The sequence below is a fragment of the Mytilus edulis genome, chromosome 9 (assembly GCF_963676685.1).
Source record: "Mytilus edulis chromosome 9, xbMytEdul2.2, whole genome shotgun sequence".
Taxonomy (NCBI): Eukaryota; Metazoa; Mollusca; class Bivalvia; order Mytilida; family Mytilidae; genus Mytilus; species Mytilus edulis.
Genome location: NC_092352.1, coordinates 17952922 through 17969425, shown reverse-complemented (window position 1 = coordinate 17969425; position 16504 = coordinate 17952922). Strand labels below are relative to the sequence as shown.

Here is a 16504-nt window from a genome sequence, read left to right as displayed (position 1 = left end):
TTTGGCATTAAATTAGAAAGATCATATGATGGGGAACATATATACTAAGTTTCAAGTTGATTGAACTTCAACTTCATCAAAAACTACCTTGACTAAAAACATTAACCTAAAACTTTAACCTGAAGCATAGATGCCAACCCCCTTTTGACACAGTCAGTAACAATCTATCAAATTTTTAGTTATTTTGAAACTTTTCAGTAATCATTAAAAAAACGTGCATTTACCCAAAAAATTACTGACGAATGGTTGCAAAGTGATGTAAAATAACATGTTTTCCCTTGATGACTTAATCAGGCAAGGGTATTCCAGCAAATATTCCATCCTATGACGCGGTCCTTTCTTCTTAATTTTCTTAATTTTAGGTGCAGAAGGCTCGACTCAGACATTTTCATTTTGTCAAGGAGAAGTAGAGAAAGGGGGAAAGCCACTTCATAAAATGCGTGTTTGCCTCTTTTGAAGTCAGTTAGTTACCAAACAATAGGTCAATAAATGCCGAAACTGGAAGCATTACATTGGTGTTTTCTAAATACTGGACCGGGCCGGAAAAGCAATGATAAAAATCTGTGTTTTAATAAAATTAAAAGGTGGCGACCAGGAATCCTTAACTATTCCCCTATTGACGGTTATAGCGTAAATTTGATCGCAAAATCGGAAAAATTACATAAAAAATCATAATGGTTGGCATCTATGCTGATGCAGGATAGACAGAAGGACGAATGAATGAACAGACGCACAGACCAGAAAACATAATGCCCATAAATGGAGCAGAAAAAGGTATAAAACAAGCTTTGATGTGCATTTTTTTCTTCTGAATTTCAAATAGTTTAAATATTGATGTTTCTAAAGATTGAAGATGATACAAATCATGCTACTGAAAATTCAGAAATTTTTGCATGCATTTAATATTGACATGGTTTAACAAAAGATATTCATAATTGAAATTTCAAGTTATTCCGCTTGAATATAATGCTGCCAAATTTAAAATGAGAATTTTTACTTTTGCTAAACATTTTCTGTCACAATTATCTCAATTATAAAAACATGGCAATGATTTCTGAATTTATATCATTTTCACTTTGATCACCATCATCTTACTGAACAAATTACAACACACAAAGAGGAAAATTACTTTATAGGAATAACACAATGAGTGTCACATGTGGAGAAGAATCTGATTACCCTTCTGGAGCGTGTGATGTCATCACAAGTGTTTTGGTGTGATTCTTGTTGCTTGGTCTTAGTTTTTCTATTTATGGGGTTTGCTGACTTGTTTATCTTTTCATTGTTTTTTTTTGCAATTAAAAATGCCAGTTTTTCTTATACATTTTGTTTTGAATGTCTCTTAGATATTTCCAGTCTCCTTTTAACTGATAAAATTGAGAATGCAAATGAGGAATGTGCCAGAGACAACAACTCCACCAAAGAGCAGAAAAAAGGCCACCAATAGGGCTTCAACACATCAAGAAAATCCTGCATGGAAACTACAATTATTACTTACTTCTTCACTGAGTAAATCAGTATATTTAAATGGAGCATACTTTTCCACCCACAATATCTTTTTACTATCAGATGGGTCTTCATGTGTTTCCATGGTTAAATCATCGTCACTTTGATCACCATCATCTAAATTTCTGGAAAATAAAGGAGTGTTAAAAATGAAAGAGTGTCAGAGTGATGAAATGGATCACAGATTCAAATTGCTAAATTATACAATGATTTATTTCATGAATTAACAAGTCAGCGAAAATTTGTCAAATTGTTTGTAATGAGACATATATATTTTTATTATTTATTTCAAGTAGCATAAAATACATAAAATATACCATTACCTTCTCATTTGTTGTGCCACGTTTGCTGCTTCTTCTAAAAGTCTGTTTTGTCTCTAAATAATAAAATAACAATACATTATCACTATATATAATGTCAAAATGTAAAATACTTCAAAAACATTCCCTTATTAAATTGCTGCACCCCCATAGGTCTCACATGTTGCAATATATGAATTTTTTTTGAAGAGCAATGATGTATTTGAAACTTAGTTGAATGATAAAATGAAAACACAATACAAAATTACTCTGAATAGGTAAAATCATGAAGATTACAATTTGTTTTTATCCTAAATTATTGAACCCGAAAAGCAATACTAAAGATTTGTCTACTGTCTCTTTTCCTAGCAAGGTAAAAACATTTCACTCTGACTAGATTTATTTCAAATGTATAAAATTAAACTTCATGTATTACACGATATAATAATTCAGATAAAGTACAATCTTACTTCAGTTTCTAACTCGTCCTTCATTTGTTCCACTGATACTGGCAGTAATCTTGTAGACTTGGCATGTTTACCAACTGTATCATACTGTAAATACAATTCAAATTTGATTTCCTATTTATTTTCGTTTCCTCTCTAATTTTTTATTTTGTGTTAATCAATATAGATTTTACTACAATTTCCATGCTGTAAGTTTGCAATTTCAACTGACTTAAACCCCAACAGGTCTTTAAGATAAATTGTGCCAAAGATTTCAAAATAACTTTTAGCGTATTTATGTGGCCCTTCACAAAACAGAAATAAATGATTCTCATATAATCTGAACTAAGTTTTTACAACTATATTAAATATCTATTACACAAAATTTGAATTTTAAATGCTACCGTAACATTGATGTTTAAATTGACCTTACCAAAAGTTGACCAAGAAACAGTTTTTATTACAAGGTATAGATTTATATGATTAAACATGTAGAACTTGATCTGACATATCTTAAAATTAAAGTATAAATTACTTCTGAATATAATTCCATTTCATCTTTCACATTTAGATAGACAACCTTTCCTTCTGTTCCTCTAGTACTTATAAAATTTCCTCGAGGGACCCGAGTGTGCACCCTTTTTCTTTCAAAATCATATCCTGTATAAATAAATAAGAAGGATATAGATATTATTTTATTAGTAACATTTTTTTTCAACTTTATGAATTCACATCTATTATCACCTTAATTTCTTAGTATATATGCTTTGACAACCTTCCTTTGCATTCTCACATCTTTTAACCACTTACAACAATGACAGCCCTTTTGTACATTAGTCAGTTTTTCTCATGGTTCAAGTATTGTACATATAATATTTTATAAATTAGAAACAAGAACTCTTTATGTATACATGTCTGAAACATAATTGAGTACATACAACAGTCTTAAAATGGTTTAATGCTATCACAGTTTTAATAAATATTTAGTACTTTATACCAGTGTACCTTTTAATTTACAAATAAAGATCAACTTCTAAACATTCTTCAAAATCAATAATTTTTAATATGTCCATAAATAGTTAAAATAATCAGCACAGTTGAAATCTAAGCTCTCAACATAGCTTTGTTTTGTGGCTTGTCTGCAGAGACTAATTTCAGCAGTATAAGGATAAAGGCTTGCTGAGAGAATTTTCAAATTGAAATTTCTTCTCATCTCACAAGAGGGCATATATAAATAAGATGCTCAGTGGATGAAAGGTCTAAGTGAATATCTTAACACATTACTTCACACAATCAATATTGAAAGGGTTATAAAACTCAATCCAGTCGTAGCAAAAATGCTATGGTGTATTGCTAATCCAACAATTAAAGAGCCTGTTTCAAATCTGACAACTGTCAGTAGTACTATTTGGTCATCATTAGCATGTTTAGTAACCTTAAAATAATGTTTATTTCTGTTTAGACAGGTGTGTTTCTTAAGTCACTACATATATTTCTTGAAGAAGATATTCCTCTGTACATGTACCAACAATACTTGTCTCTTCATCAGCATCTAATGGCTTTATTCAGATTTTTTGCTTTTAGAGCAATAACACTGCAGTCAAGTGTTTTATCATTTCTGTTTATGTTTAAGATAATACACAATTCGAAAGTAAACACTAATATAAACTGTATATACTGATATTTTACATTTATATACCAGGAACAATGTATTTTGTAGAGTCAACAGCAATAAAAAAGCATATATTACAGTTTCTTCTTCTGAAAATCATGTCTTCAGATCAGTAAGCCAACAAATTTTAACCTTACATTAAATTTTAAGTTTTAAATTCAATGTCATTACTGGTGATATGGTACTAATTTCTACCAGATAATGCTTTCTTTTATTGTATGTGCTTAGTGATATTTGATTAGTCTAGCTCCTTGACAACTGATTTTTTCAATTTGTTAATGTTAGGTGATGGTTGTGTGCTCACAAATACATTAACCCTGCATCATTCTTTTAATATAGTACAAAGCCACGAGCCTTAAAACTAGTGAGTGTCATTAGTTGCTTACTACCATAATTGCTTTTAGTTTTAAGCTTTCATCATTAATCTGGTTGTAAGTTTTTGTTTTTAAATGGTTTTATATTTTGTCACACAAGGGCCGTACTACACAGTATTGGTTTTAGTTTAAACATATTTATTTATAGTGGATTGGGAAACAAGTTTTTGAAACTCATATTAATCCCTTTCCACTTTGTGGGTGCAAGTGCTGCTTTGTAGCGCCATTAGCTTGCTCTTTTTCGAAATTTACAAGGGTGTCTTTTACGTGCAAGAGATATGGCTCTCTCTTAACATGGGTCAGCCATTTATCATCCCCTTCCGACAGACTATCATCGTTTCCTCAAAACCATACTCCCAAATGGTGTCAAGGAAGAGCCGAAAGTTTAGTCCCTGAAATTATCATCCTGGAACAAGAATCGAACCCGGCCTAGTAGTTCGATGCACAGTATGGGTTTTGCTCATTGCTCATCGTTTGTAGGTCATACAAGGCAATCTTCACAAAATCTATTCAGTCAACAATCTTATTGGACTATAAACACATTTGCTACTTCTCTGCTAAGCATGTGGAGAAACAGAGAAAGACCAGATTGGTTTGGAGACGTGATAATTTATTTTTGACATATTTTCCTGCAGACTGTTACCTAAGTATGAACTAGCACATTATAATTTTGTCTTAGCTAGTTGTTCTTCTACTAAGCAATGTTCATATCACATTAACATTAGGTCTTGTCCTGATATGCATGTTATATTTTGTTAAACACCATATGCATACAATAATTATTTATGAAAGTAATTGAAGCCAAAAATAAAATTTTTAAGTCTCATTATTTTTATATAGAAATTCTAAAAACCTTGCAATAAAAACATTAGATTTCAGTTAAAATATGACGAGTTAAGCTCTCCAACAAACTTTTGATTTTCTAGCTAATGTCATAAAAATATGATTAACTTAATAACCATTGTCCACTTGATCATTAACATCATCTAGGTGACTGTGAAGTGTTCTGTTTCTTAAATTCACAATTTTATCAGCTGTCGTTGGTGAAGATGGCGGTGTGATGTCATCGGCATCCATATCTGGGAGTCGGGAAAATCCGTTCACTCTCTGGCGCTTACTCTGTGGACCTATCAATCAGAAATAGAAAACTTTCAATAAGCTTACATTATTCTCTAGTAAAAATATATAAATATATATATAATTTCATCTCATCTGGCCTTTCTATCGTAATACTGATAAAATTGACAGAAAACATGGGTTTTTGTTCTTGTATTTCAAATATTTTAGCAGCAGCATCAAAGCCAGGACACATGTCAGTTCACATTTCTGTCTCTATGTAATTAATTATTCAAAGTTTGATGTGCATGACAGAATTTTGTCATCTCTGTTGAATACAGTTGGGTGATTTTCAGTATTTTACACAGCTTTGATCTCTCATGAGGAAAATAGTAGCATAGTGTAACCTGAATAAAGAGCTTTTTCTGCAGGTTAGCTGCCTAATTTGACATTATTGTCTTATCTCCTTTTCAACATTGACATATTGATATTCATGATATTTCTTAATATATTGTACCTATATCTAGCATATCAGCAGTATGGTTATTTTCTTCTTCTGTGTGTCCATTTTCATTGCTGCGTATTCTTTTGTCTCTCCTACCTGTTTTGCATGGTGTTTCAGACTCATTCCGCACCCTTTGCTTTATCACAGAGCCATCCGATAAATCAAGAGGACTGTCTAATGGAGTCATAAGACTATCATTTAACTCATCTAAAAGACTACTTTTTCGAACAGGTGTACAGAAATTAAGAGAGCGTTTTGGCTTTGGTGGTGAAGGTTCTGGTCCAGCTAAAAAATAGAAAGTAATTAGAGATTTTTTCATTCTGGAATTTTAGCTGATGTGTACAAATAATTCTTGAGCAAAATAAACTATAATGGTTTGTACACTTTTCATTATGAATTTTTATGTAAAATATGAATTGTTTCAATAGTTTAAATTATGACTGATGTGATAAAAAGAATAAAACACATAATACAATGTATATATTTTAACAATTGTATATTCTGCATTGTTGTTTTAGTTTACATATCAATAAAATATTTTTGTCTTCTAGAACAGCATTGAAATATAAGAATATAGCAATTACACTATATACATTTGTACATTTGTATTTTAAATTATAAATACATTATGTAAATTTTTAAACATGATGATTTTCCTTCAAGTTGTTTTGTTTTTTATGTTAGTTGATTCTAAGTTTTTATTGTACAACTGATTGGTATAGAAAACTTTGAATGGCAATTAATGTTTTTTGTGGGGTAAATTTGAAAAAAAAGGGAACATACTTGAAAACTCTATTGTCTGTTATAGATTTAATAGTTAACATGATAGACTTTATAGTTGTACACATGTTGTGCTATACAGCAATCATAAGGCCAAATAAAAATATTTATGTGGTTCCAGTTACCCTACCTATCCTTTTTAGTCTTAATATTAGCATACCCTAAAGATATTTTTGTCATTTTTTATTAAGAACTGTTAAAGTCAGATTGATGCTCCCATAGACTCAATGATAAAAGAACATAAAATAACCAGGTGCTCCGCTCGGCGCAGCTTTATACAACCCCAGTGGTCTAACCCTGCACAGTTGGGGCAAATTTGGTCACAATATTAAAGCTTGATACTGTCTGAATTTGGATTGTGATCAATTTTTGACATAATATAGGTTTTTGTCACAAAATTAAGGGACGACATCAAAAGTTCAATGTAGGATAAAAAACTTAATTCACATAGTTTTTTCACTGACCCCCCCCCCCCCCCCCCCCCCCCCCCTCTTAACTTAATTTGGGAAAAATTGATTTACTAATAGGGATACATGTATATGTAAAAATCGATTTTAGATATACAAAACTTGCAGAATTTTAACCCCCCCACCCCCAAACTATTTGATTTACAGTTTTTTATCCTACATCGATCTTTTGATGTCGTCCCTAATGTGGTCAAAGATCTAACAAATCTATTGCACAATACTGTGCAATTGAAGATTTCTTCTTGAAACTTTTCAGTATTCGAAATTCGAAAAATTTATAAAAAAAAAGGAATCCCTTAAAGAAATCCCCCCCCATTTTTTTGAAACCCCCCCTTGGAGCAATAACCCTCAAACTCAATCCCATGCTTTCCTTTGTAGTATTGAACCTTGTAGTACAATTTTAGAGAGATCCATACACTTAAACACAACTTATTGTCATGATCCTTTGGAAACTAGAAACATGCTTCTTTTTGGCCCTTTTTTTGCCCCTAATTCCTACATTTTTGGGGCAATTACCCCAAAACCTAATCCCAAAATCCTAAAGCACAGCCTTGCTTTCTACCTGTTTCTAAGCCTTGTACAAATAACATTGATATTTCGAGACAAGGTATGGTTATTCTATATTTATGGACCTTTTGTCAGTTTGTGTCCTAAACAAAATATTATTTCATAGAAATTAGAATGGAAATAGGTATCCGGATGATTCGTTCCAACTCTGATTCGTACCAACAAATTCGTCTCAAGTTGCTTGGTCAGTTCGTTTACTTTTCCAAAAACTGGTCAGTTCGTTCCAGCTTATTTAAGAACAGTATTAAACAATATTAACCATTTAAATAGCCTTATTATTTTAATTTTTAATGCTGTACTTATAAAAAAATGAATATAAATACGTATCTAAAAAATTCTATGGTTTATATATTGGGAAGAACGATATATGGGCATGATAATTATTAATTATTAAGGTAAGTATCTTATGACAAATTTAATATTTTAAATATGAATAAAGTGACTAACTAGGATATTTTCAAAGAAATAGTTGTCATTATAATTGATTTTTGTATTTCACTGATGTGCGCATAACAGTTGTTAATGCATTCATCAAAAGAATAATATTGTTCTTATCTTAGGTCATAAATGCTTCTATAATACTAAAATTACGAGGTCCAATTTGTCAGCTGTCATCACGTAAAAACAACGAATCACAGAATTCAACTTTATATATAACTAATATAGTGCAAAGGTGTAGATTAAAAATTACACCACTCCAGGCCCTTTTGTTTTCCAGGTAATTAATATTGCCAATAATTAAGAAGTTCCGGGTCGAGTCCGCTACCGATACCAATAGTATATTCACCTGTTACCTATTACCTTATCTGTACGTTCCGCATCTGACAGGCGCACCACCAAACTTTGCCAGCAAACGTTGTATTCAAGATTAATATGCTATATACACGGGTCATAACCACAGGGTTGACACTACTAAATTGTCAAATTGTTACCTATTGTAGTATTTTAATCAATAAGACTTTCTAAGATAACAATACGAATACAAAAAATCTGGACTAAAAATAAGGCGTATAGGTAGTTTTCAATTTGTTAGTGGGCATGACATAAAACAGCAAAGCAAATAATTCAACTTTATTTATAACTTATATAGGACAATGCTGTTGATTAAAAAATACTCCATTCCAGGACCTTTTGTTTTCCAAATAATTAATATTATTGTTTCAGTTCGACGGGTTCAAACAGAAAGACTTGAAAGCAGAGAAAAACTGTGTATCTTATAATCGGCATGACTTTATCAGATGACAATACTAATACTAAAATAAGGCTTGCGCATAGTTATATACTTTAATTCAGTCACGGACCCGTGATATCACGGGTGTGTTCTAGTGTCAATAATAATTGAAGGCTGACATACCACATTTGCTATGTTTTTCTTACGTGCATCGTTACTACTCATTAGCACTGGTTGTGTATTTTTAACAATATAAAAATTTACTCAGTGTCCTTACATACGAAACCGACAAACAGATCACAGTCCAAGATAATGGAGCTTTGGGACAGCTAAAGAAGACGGCAAATTACAGTTACCCAACTGATGACATCTGTACATGTTGTACTTATCATTGTGTCATCCGTTGACCAGCAAAATGAAATATGTGAAATACTGAAAGACTATTGAACAATTATCTATGAACTGTTAGGATGAACATATGTTATTGAAAAATGATCTTTTATATGAAATATACAGAAAAAATGGACAAGGAATTGCCGATTTTTGCTGTGCACTGTAGGTTGATTTACACGAATACAGTGATATACGGACATATACATTAATAATAATATATAATAATTTATAAAAAAGTTGGAACAAATTGTTAAGTCTGATTTAATAATGAACTTAATCAGGTGGAACACATTGTTAAGTCTGATTAATAATGAAATAAATCAGTTGGAACGAATTGACAATTGACTTGGTCCAAATCTGGAACGAACTTGCTTGGAACGAATCGGACTTGGAACGAATTGACTAGCATTCATGGAAATAACATAAATTTGCTTACGCCCATCAAAATTGTCCATGGCATCAAGTTCATCTGCATATTGCAGATCGAAATCTTCTTCCTCCATCTTTTAACTTAATTCAAATTCAGATCATTCATTGATTACGACATATCTTATTATTTTTCATAACAAAAAAAACATTTCTTTATACTTTCCCGCGTAATTTTCGATGTTTATTTCAAACATAACTTTACATTTAAATTATAGCTTTTTCAAAGCGCATCAAAGATCTACGATTTATTTTAAAAACAAGTCCAGTCCGGACACACATGGAACTGATTCCGAATATTTTGCATGGATTTTAAACAGCTTTGCTGCACGAAATTTAACAAATATTTCTACTATAGATTTTAGAAGGATATACTTGTTCATTTATCTTAGATGGCATGACTGTAAAATTAAAAAAATCAAAATTACCGAACTCCGTGGAAAATTCAAAGTCCCTATTTTTGAATCATTTTTAAAAATCAAACTGATGAAATCAAAAGCTCAAACACATCAAACGTGTGGAGATAATTTAACAACTGTCATTATCCGGACTTTGTGGTGCATTTGCTTATAAGGAAAATGGTGGATTAAACCTGTTTTATAGCTAACTTGTATGACAGTCGCATCATAAATCGGCCAAAATAGTGTCAACAATGTCCAAACAAAACATCTTTAATGATATTTATGATCATGAGTAAAAATGTCCGGGGCAAAAATAGGGGTACAGCAGTCCTCTCAATTACTATATATAAGTGATTAACTATTATGTCAACAAAGAAAAACAAAAAGGCATGTACAAAAGAACACATAAGAAAACCGAAAGCATGACTAGGAATCGACTAGAATACAAAAAATACCAGCCCACAACACAATGACGGGATGTATAAGTACCGAGCCACGTCAAAGGGATATTACAATAATAGACTAAACAGGACTTTAATGTAATAATTTATAAAGACAAATAAAAGAACACAGTTAAGAAATGCATTGCGTTACAGCAAAACTAAAGCCGTGGCAAAATGATATTAAAAGACGCAGAGACATATAATCAAGTCTATGATCAGTAAATTATTGGAAACTATCATTATGCTTTGACAATACTATCTTGCTGTAAATTAGATACACTCACACGGGCTTACGCTATCATGGTGTATCAAATACATATATACCACTGGCCGTGTCTCTGGCGTAAACCCCACGCAATGGTAAAAATCCTTAAAACAAAATAAGACAACTATTTTTTTTAATCATGACAGAATGTAACACGCCATTGTGATTTTCAAGGGACGATCATGGGATCGAGGAAACCGGGATCCGCAAATAGTCAAAAAGTCCATCTTAAGGATGTACTTGGGTGAGGTTTGAGATTGGTGTCAAATGTTCGAATTCCTTGGTGTTTTCCCATACAATACAATGTAAAATATTTTGCCCCATAACACCCATTTATTTTTTCATAAAAGACTTTTATAGCTCATGAAAGGTCATTTACCAAAATTTTAGAAGATTCTTAATTTTCTTTCTTTTGTTTTGAGACCTAATAATACCAATGCAAATATAAGGTAAAAATCCAGGTCGGCCTTTTCCCGCCATATTTTAAATCTCAATTATCTCGAAAAGGAGGTCCATGACCTATCAATATTTTTAGCTTATTTTTATCCTTAATTGATGCTCTACCAGCTTATAGTTTCAATTTTAACTTCTTAATTTATTAATTTTCAACTAACCTCACCTAAGTACATCCTTAAGGTATTTTGCACACAGTAGCTGTGTGAAATTTCTTTTAGAAGACTTTCTTCCAAAACTTTTTTCCTATAAGGGGAATATGCCCTTTACGCCATACTTATATGTCACTGACTCCGAATATTCATGCCATATATAATAACTATCATCAAAATGCACTATCGACATGGAAACATATATGATCATATATATATTTTAATTACAAAATGACTTAAGTACCTGGACGAGATAAGATATTCATTAGAAATACAGCATAGCATATATACAGCCCCAGCTGGCGGTCAAGTAATAAATTAAACTCGAAATGATTTAGCGCAGAAGAAAGTGTATACATATATTATTCCCTAAAATTAGAAAGCTATAAAAGGCAAAACATATACAAAAATGGACATTTTAATTAAGTTTAAACATTTTTTGTATATTAGAAAGAAACATAAAATGCGATATGGGTTTTACTTATTGTTGAAGATCGTACATTACCAGTTCACAATATGACAGTTTCTTTTCGCTCGTTCGTTGGTTGGAAACGTTTGGGTTTGTAAGTTTTTACAGACTTTTTCGAATTTACATTTGCTGCACATTTTTGTAAAATTGACTTGTCGGTTTATAAAACATGTCCATGACATTGCTACCACAAATGGAACATATCTGTGGAATCTGTGCCAATTATGACTATGTAATAATTACTGTTAATGAACTTTTTTTTATTGTAGTAATCTGATCTTATTGTTTTCAATCATATCAGAGCATTACATAGAACTTGATTTTAACTAGTTTTTACGTTTCAAGGTTCAGCAAAACGTGTGTTACCTCTCTTTGCCCAATTAATGAGAAAACATTATGTAAGAGGTTAAATATGCCAAAATCAAAATCCACGAATACAAATACAACAATAACAAACCACTAAACAGAAAGCAGAATATTAAGCAAAATAAAATCCACCAAAACTTGGAAGGGTGAGCCGGGTGATTCCTGCTCAATCGTGTGTCGCATTCTATAATGTTATAATCGAGGAAAAGAGAACATCATCGTGATTCGTGGTCATCTAGCTGTAACTGAAGTGACCAAATTATATTTGCAGACTTCGTCATGGTTTTGTAGTTTTTTAGTTATATTATATTGTCGGTTTTCCTCAAATCATGCGTGCCCCTTGATATATCTTTACTTTTGGCGCAACATTTGTTTTTTTCAACATCGAAGGAAATTTTTGTAGCTTTATTGATCTTCATTGGAAAAAAAATAATCATACCAGAAACTGTGCATAGCTTGGAAAACAAAGAAGTATCAGAGATAGACATTTTGTATCGGCTTTCCGATTCAGGTTTTGCCATCCAAATGAGGTGACTTATTTGGGCAAATTCTGTTCATAAATAATTGCCTATAGGCAGCGCTACAGTATATCGTGTTGGTTTGGACAAAAGCTGCAAGTTTTCTTGTACAATTCTATATTCGATAGAACGCAATCGATACTTTACTGACGATTTCGTAATGGCTTGCATGGCTTGCACATACATACGATACGTATTGATAATGAGAATCGTTTCGGCAACTTTGTGGTGATAAATCTTTTTAAAGATATCGCTCTTGTATTTAGTTATGCCATAAATACGTTTCTGCTATACAAGCGCCTCACCAGTGGTGATAGAACGTTTTGAAACCCAAAATAAATAACCAACAAAAGCATTTGAAAATAAAAATGTACTAATGAAATTGTTGTCCCATTAGATGAGGAGAAAAATAATTTTTTTAATATTTTCTTGGCCCTAAAGTAGATACAACTGAACTGACAATTAAACTTTAAGTAAACAATTTCGAACAAATAGGACTGAAATACATTTTTTATATATATATATATATATATATATATATATATATAAATAGAAAGTTACTTTCCGAGAAGTAGTCTCTCGTGGAAATTTGGAATTCGATTAGCGTTTTGTGTTTCTCAATATGCGTTATTTAGGAATCGAAACATTATATAAGGGTTTCAAATGCTGTAAAAGTTGACATCTGTGTTTGTAATATTGTTAGTTTTTTGTTTTTGTCTTTGTATTTGTCTTGTTTTTGTCTTTTTTATACCCACCATTGTATCGAATTGTATGTAGATATGAAAATATATTCGTATGTGATGTGTCTGAATGATCAAATAACGTTGTGGATGTAGGTTGACGTTTCTAGACAAGTTTAATATTAAAAAGAAGATGTGGTATGATCGCCAAATGAAACAACTGTCCACAAGAGACCAAAATGACACAGACATTAACAACTATAGGTCACCGTACGACCTTCAACAATGAGCAAAATACCGCTTTAGGGAAATCTTTTGATCTTAAAGTTCAGTTCAATTTGCATACAGATAGTGCTTTAACTCGTAATAACTGAATATCTTATTCGTGTGACATTTTTCAGAAAGAATCTAACTCATTCTATAGCATATTTTCTGTTCTTTCTGTTTTGCGCAGCTGTCCTAAAGTCGTACACTGCAATTGTCGTTAAATCAAAACAAATTAAACGAAGATTAAGAACGAATATAATGCAAGAATTAAACACAATATTAAAGTTCTCTTCTGATTCTTGAAGGATAGATCTTTGGTTAAAAGTGAATAAAAGATAAAACATGACGCACAGAGTTAGTATGCTGGAGTTTCTTTTTGACAACATTTTGTCGAATTGGGAGAGACTTTTTCAACATATTGTCGCCATTCCCATGAGAACGACATTGTCGACCTCTTCTTATTTTCATATTAGTCGGAGTTCCTTCAGACACTTATCAAAAAGAAGAAGACCAAAGAAGACCAAAGAAGCCAGATCATTTAATTTCACATTCAGATATATTAATTATAATGATGTCTGTCCATTATACGTTTGAACGTTTTTGATTGGGTTCCATTGATATATACGCCGGAGCTTTCAACTAAAGAAATAATAGACACGGCTTCCTCTGTCTCATTTTTAGACTCATACCTCGAACTTGGCATAACGATCATCTCACTATCAGAATCTGTGTCAAACGAGACGATTTTTATTTTGAAATTATCAATTCCCCTCACATTAGTAGCAATAATCAAATTCGCATGTAAATTGGATATACATTCCCAACTCATCGGTATTCAAGAGCTTGCAACCACTACTTTGACTTTGTAAAATGTCCGAGCATTAAGTTAATGAATGTGGGTTATGTCAAATAACGTCTCGTACTGTTTCTAACAAAAGTTCATTGTAAGAAAACAAGACTTTGCTGATAAATATTCCATATCAACTTCATATATAATACACAATGGTCTTAAGTCTAGATTTAAGGTAAATACTTTGTTTATCATCTTAGTTACGTGTTATAGTTTCTTTGTATATATATATTTGTATTTGTAAATTATTACAAATTAAACATTTGATAAATATGAGTTATTTCTGAATATAAAATGTATACATTTTAGGATACTTATAAAATACAGAAATTACAAATTATTTAACCAAAAAAAATTTGTGTTTATCTTTTAAAACAAAAAAGTTACGTCTTTCTTTCGAAAGGGAAAATACGGCCACAAATCCGAATTTTGAGCAAATATACAAAATTCCGACCTCATTTTACTCAAAAAGTAGCACATGAAGGTATATTTTTTATGTCATATTTGATTTAATCTGGTAAAAAATGGTCTATATGGAAATTTTTATCAAAATGTAAATACGGTTTTTAAACTGTATCGTATGCCCTTAAATGTTATGTAACTAATCAGGCACATGACAGTTGTTATCTGATAGTTCATTTTTACAAATGTTGCATTGTTGTTTTTATTGTTGCACATCAGTGTTTCTGTTGTTTCGTTGTTTTCCTCTGATAGTTGACGTGTTCCTCCAGTTTTAGTTTGTAACCCGGATCTGGTTTCTCTCACTCGATTTGACATTTGAACAGCGGTATGCTACTGTTGCCTTTATTTACACACAACAAACAATAAAATTCGCACGTGAAAATACTTTACCATTTAGTGATGATTTAAAGAATAATGAACTAAATATTATGGTTTACTTTAATAATTAGTTATCAAAGGTACCAGGATAATAATTTAATACGCCAGACGCGCGTTTCGTATACATAACACCCAACAGTGACGCTCAGATCATAATAGTTATGAAGCCAAACAAGTACAAAGTTGAAGAGAATTGAGGACCCAAAATTCCAAAAAGTTGTGCCAAATACGATTAAGGTAATCTATTCCTGGAATAAGAAAATCCTTAGTTTTTCCAAAAATTAAAAGTTTTGTCAACAAAAATTTTAAAAAATGACCATACAATTGATATTAATGTTAACACCGAAGTGCTGAATACTGGGCTGCTGATACCCTCGGGAACGAAACGTCCACCAGCAGTGACATCGACCCAGTAGTGTCAACAGCTATCAAAGGTACCAGGATTATAGTTTAATACACCAGACGCGCGTTTCGTCTACATAAGACTCATCATAAAGTGTGACTTGGACGGAGAGTTGTCTCATTTGCACTCACACAACATCTTCAGTCTTATATCTACTAACAAAAGAATGTCCGTATTTCCGAAAGCGAAGTACGTATTTCATCATGCCAACTAAGATTGGAAGCTATTATCTACAGATGAATTCATACAGAAACATCAAACACAAAGCAGGCAGACATGATCCTGTAATGTTATGATCGTAAACAAATATTTTAGATGACACCAGATTGCAGAACACAATTATATACTCATCTACTAAAACGGATTAGTCATCGTAAATCTTTCGAAGAATTATTCTTATTAACAACCCTCGGATATTTGTAGGGTTCGTGTTGCTTAGTCTTTAGTTTTATTTGTTGTGTTTTGAAGATTGTGGTTTGTCATTTTTTGTCTGTCATGGCGTTGTCAGTTTGTGTTCGACTTTTGCGATGTTATATCTTTTTGGTATCTTTTGACTCTTTTTAAGCTGAAGTCTTAAGCGATGGAAGTTACTGTTATAACTCGTCTAACAAGAATGCCTTTCCTTGACTTGATGTTTGTATATTAGTCCTCTGAATTTTCTATCCCAACTCCGGCTTTGGTCAGTTTCATTTTAATTTTTTTTTTTAATTTGTAATTAAATGTATTACAAACAAA

The 16504-nt window shown here is 31.7% G+C and overlaps 1 protein-coding gene across 1 annotated transcript in view; it reads right to left on the bottom strand.

Annotated features, from left to right (window-relative positions):
• LOC139487733 (chromosome transmission fidelity protein 18 homolog) overlaps window positions 1–9862 on the bottom strand; it is a 32270-nt gene extending 22408 nt beyond the window's left edge. Inside the window, exons 1-7 of the mRNA XM_071272776.1 lie at window positions 9673–9862; window positions 5871–6143; window positions 5257–5424; window positions 2787–2911; window positions 2276–2359; window positions 1830–1882; window positions 1499–1631 (exon numbers count right to left, since the gene is read on the bottom strand). Coding sequence (XP_071128877.1) covers window positions 1499–1631; window positions 1830–1882; window positions 2276–2359; window positions 2787–2911; window positions 5257–5424; window positions 5871–6143; window positions 9673–9739 — 903 coding nt within the window. The 5' untranslated portion in view covers window positions 9740–9862. The remainder of the gene's footprint in view (window positions 1–1498; window positions 1632–1829; window positions 1883–2275; window positions 2360–2786; window positions 2912–5256; window positions 5425–5870; window positions 6144–9672) is intronic.
• Window positions 9863–16504: the final 6642 nt, after the last annotated feature.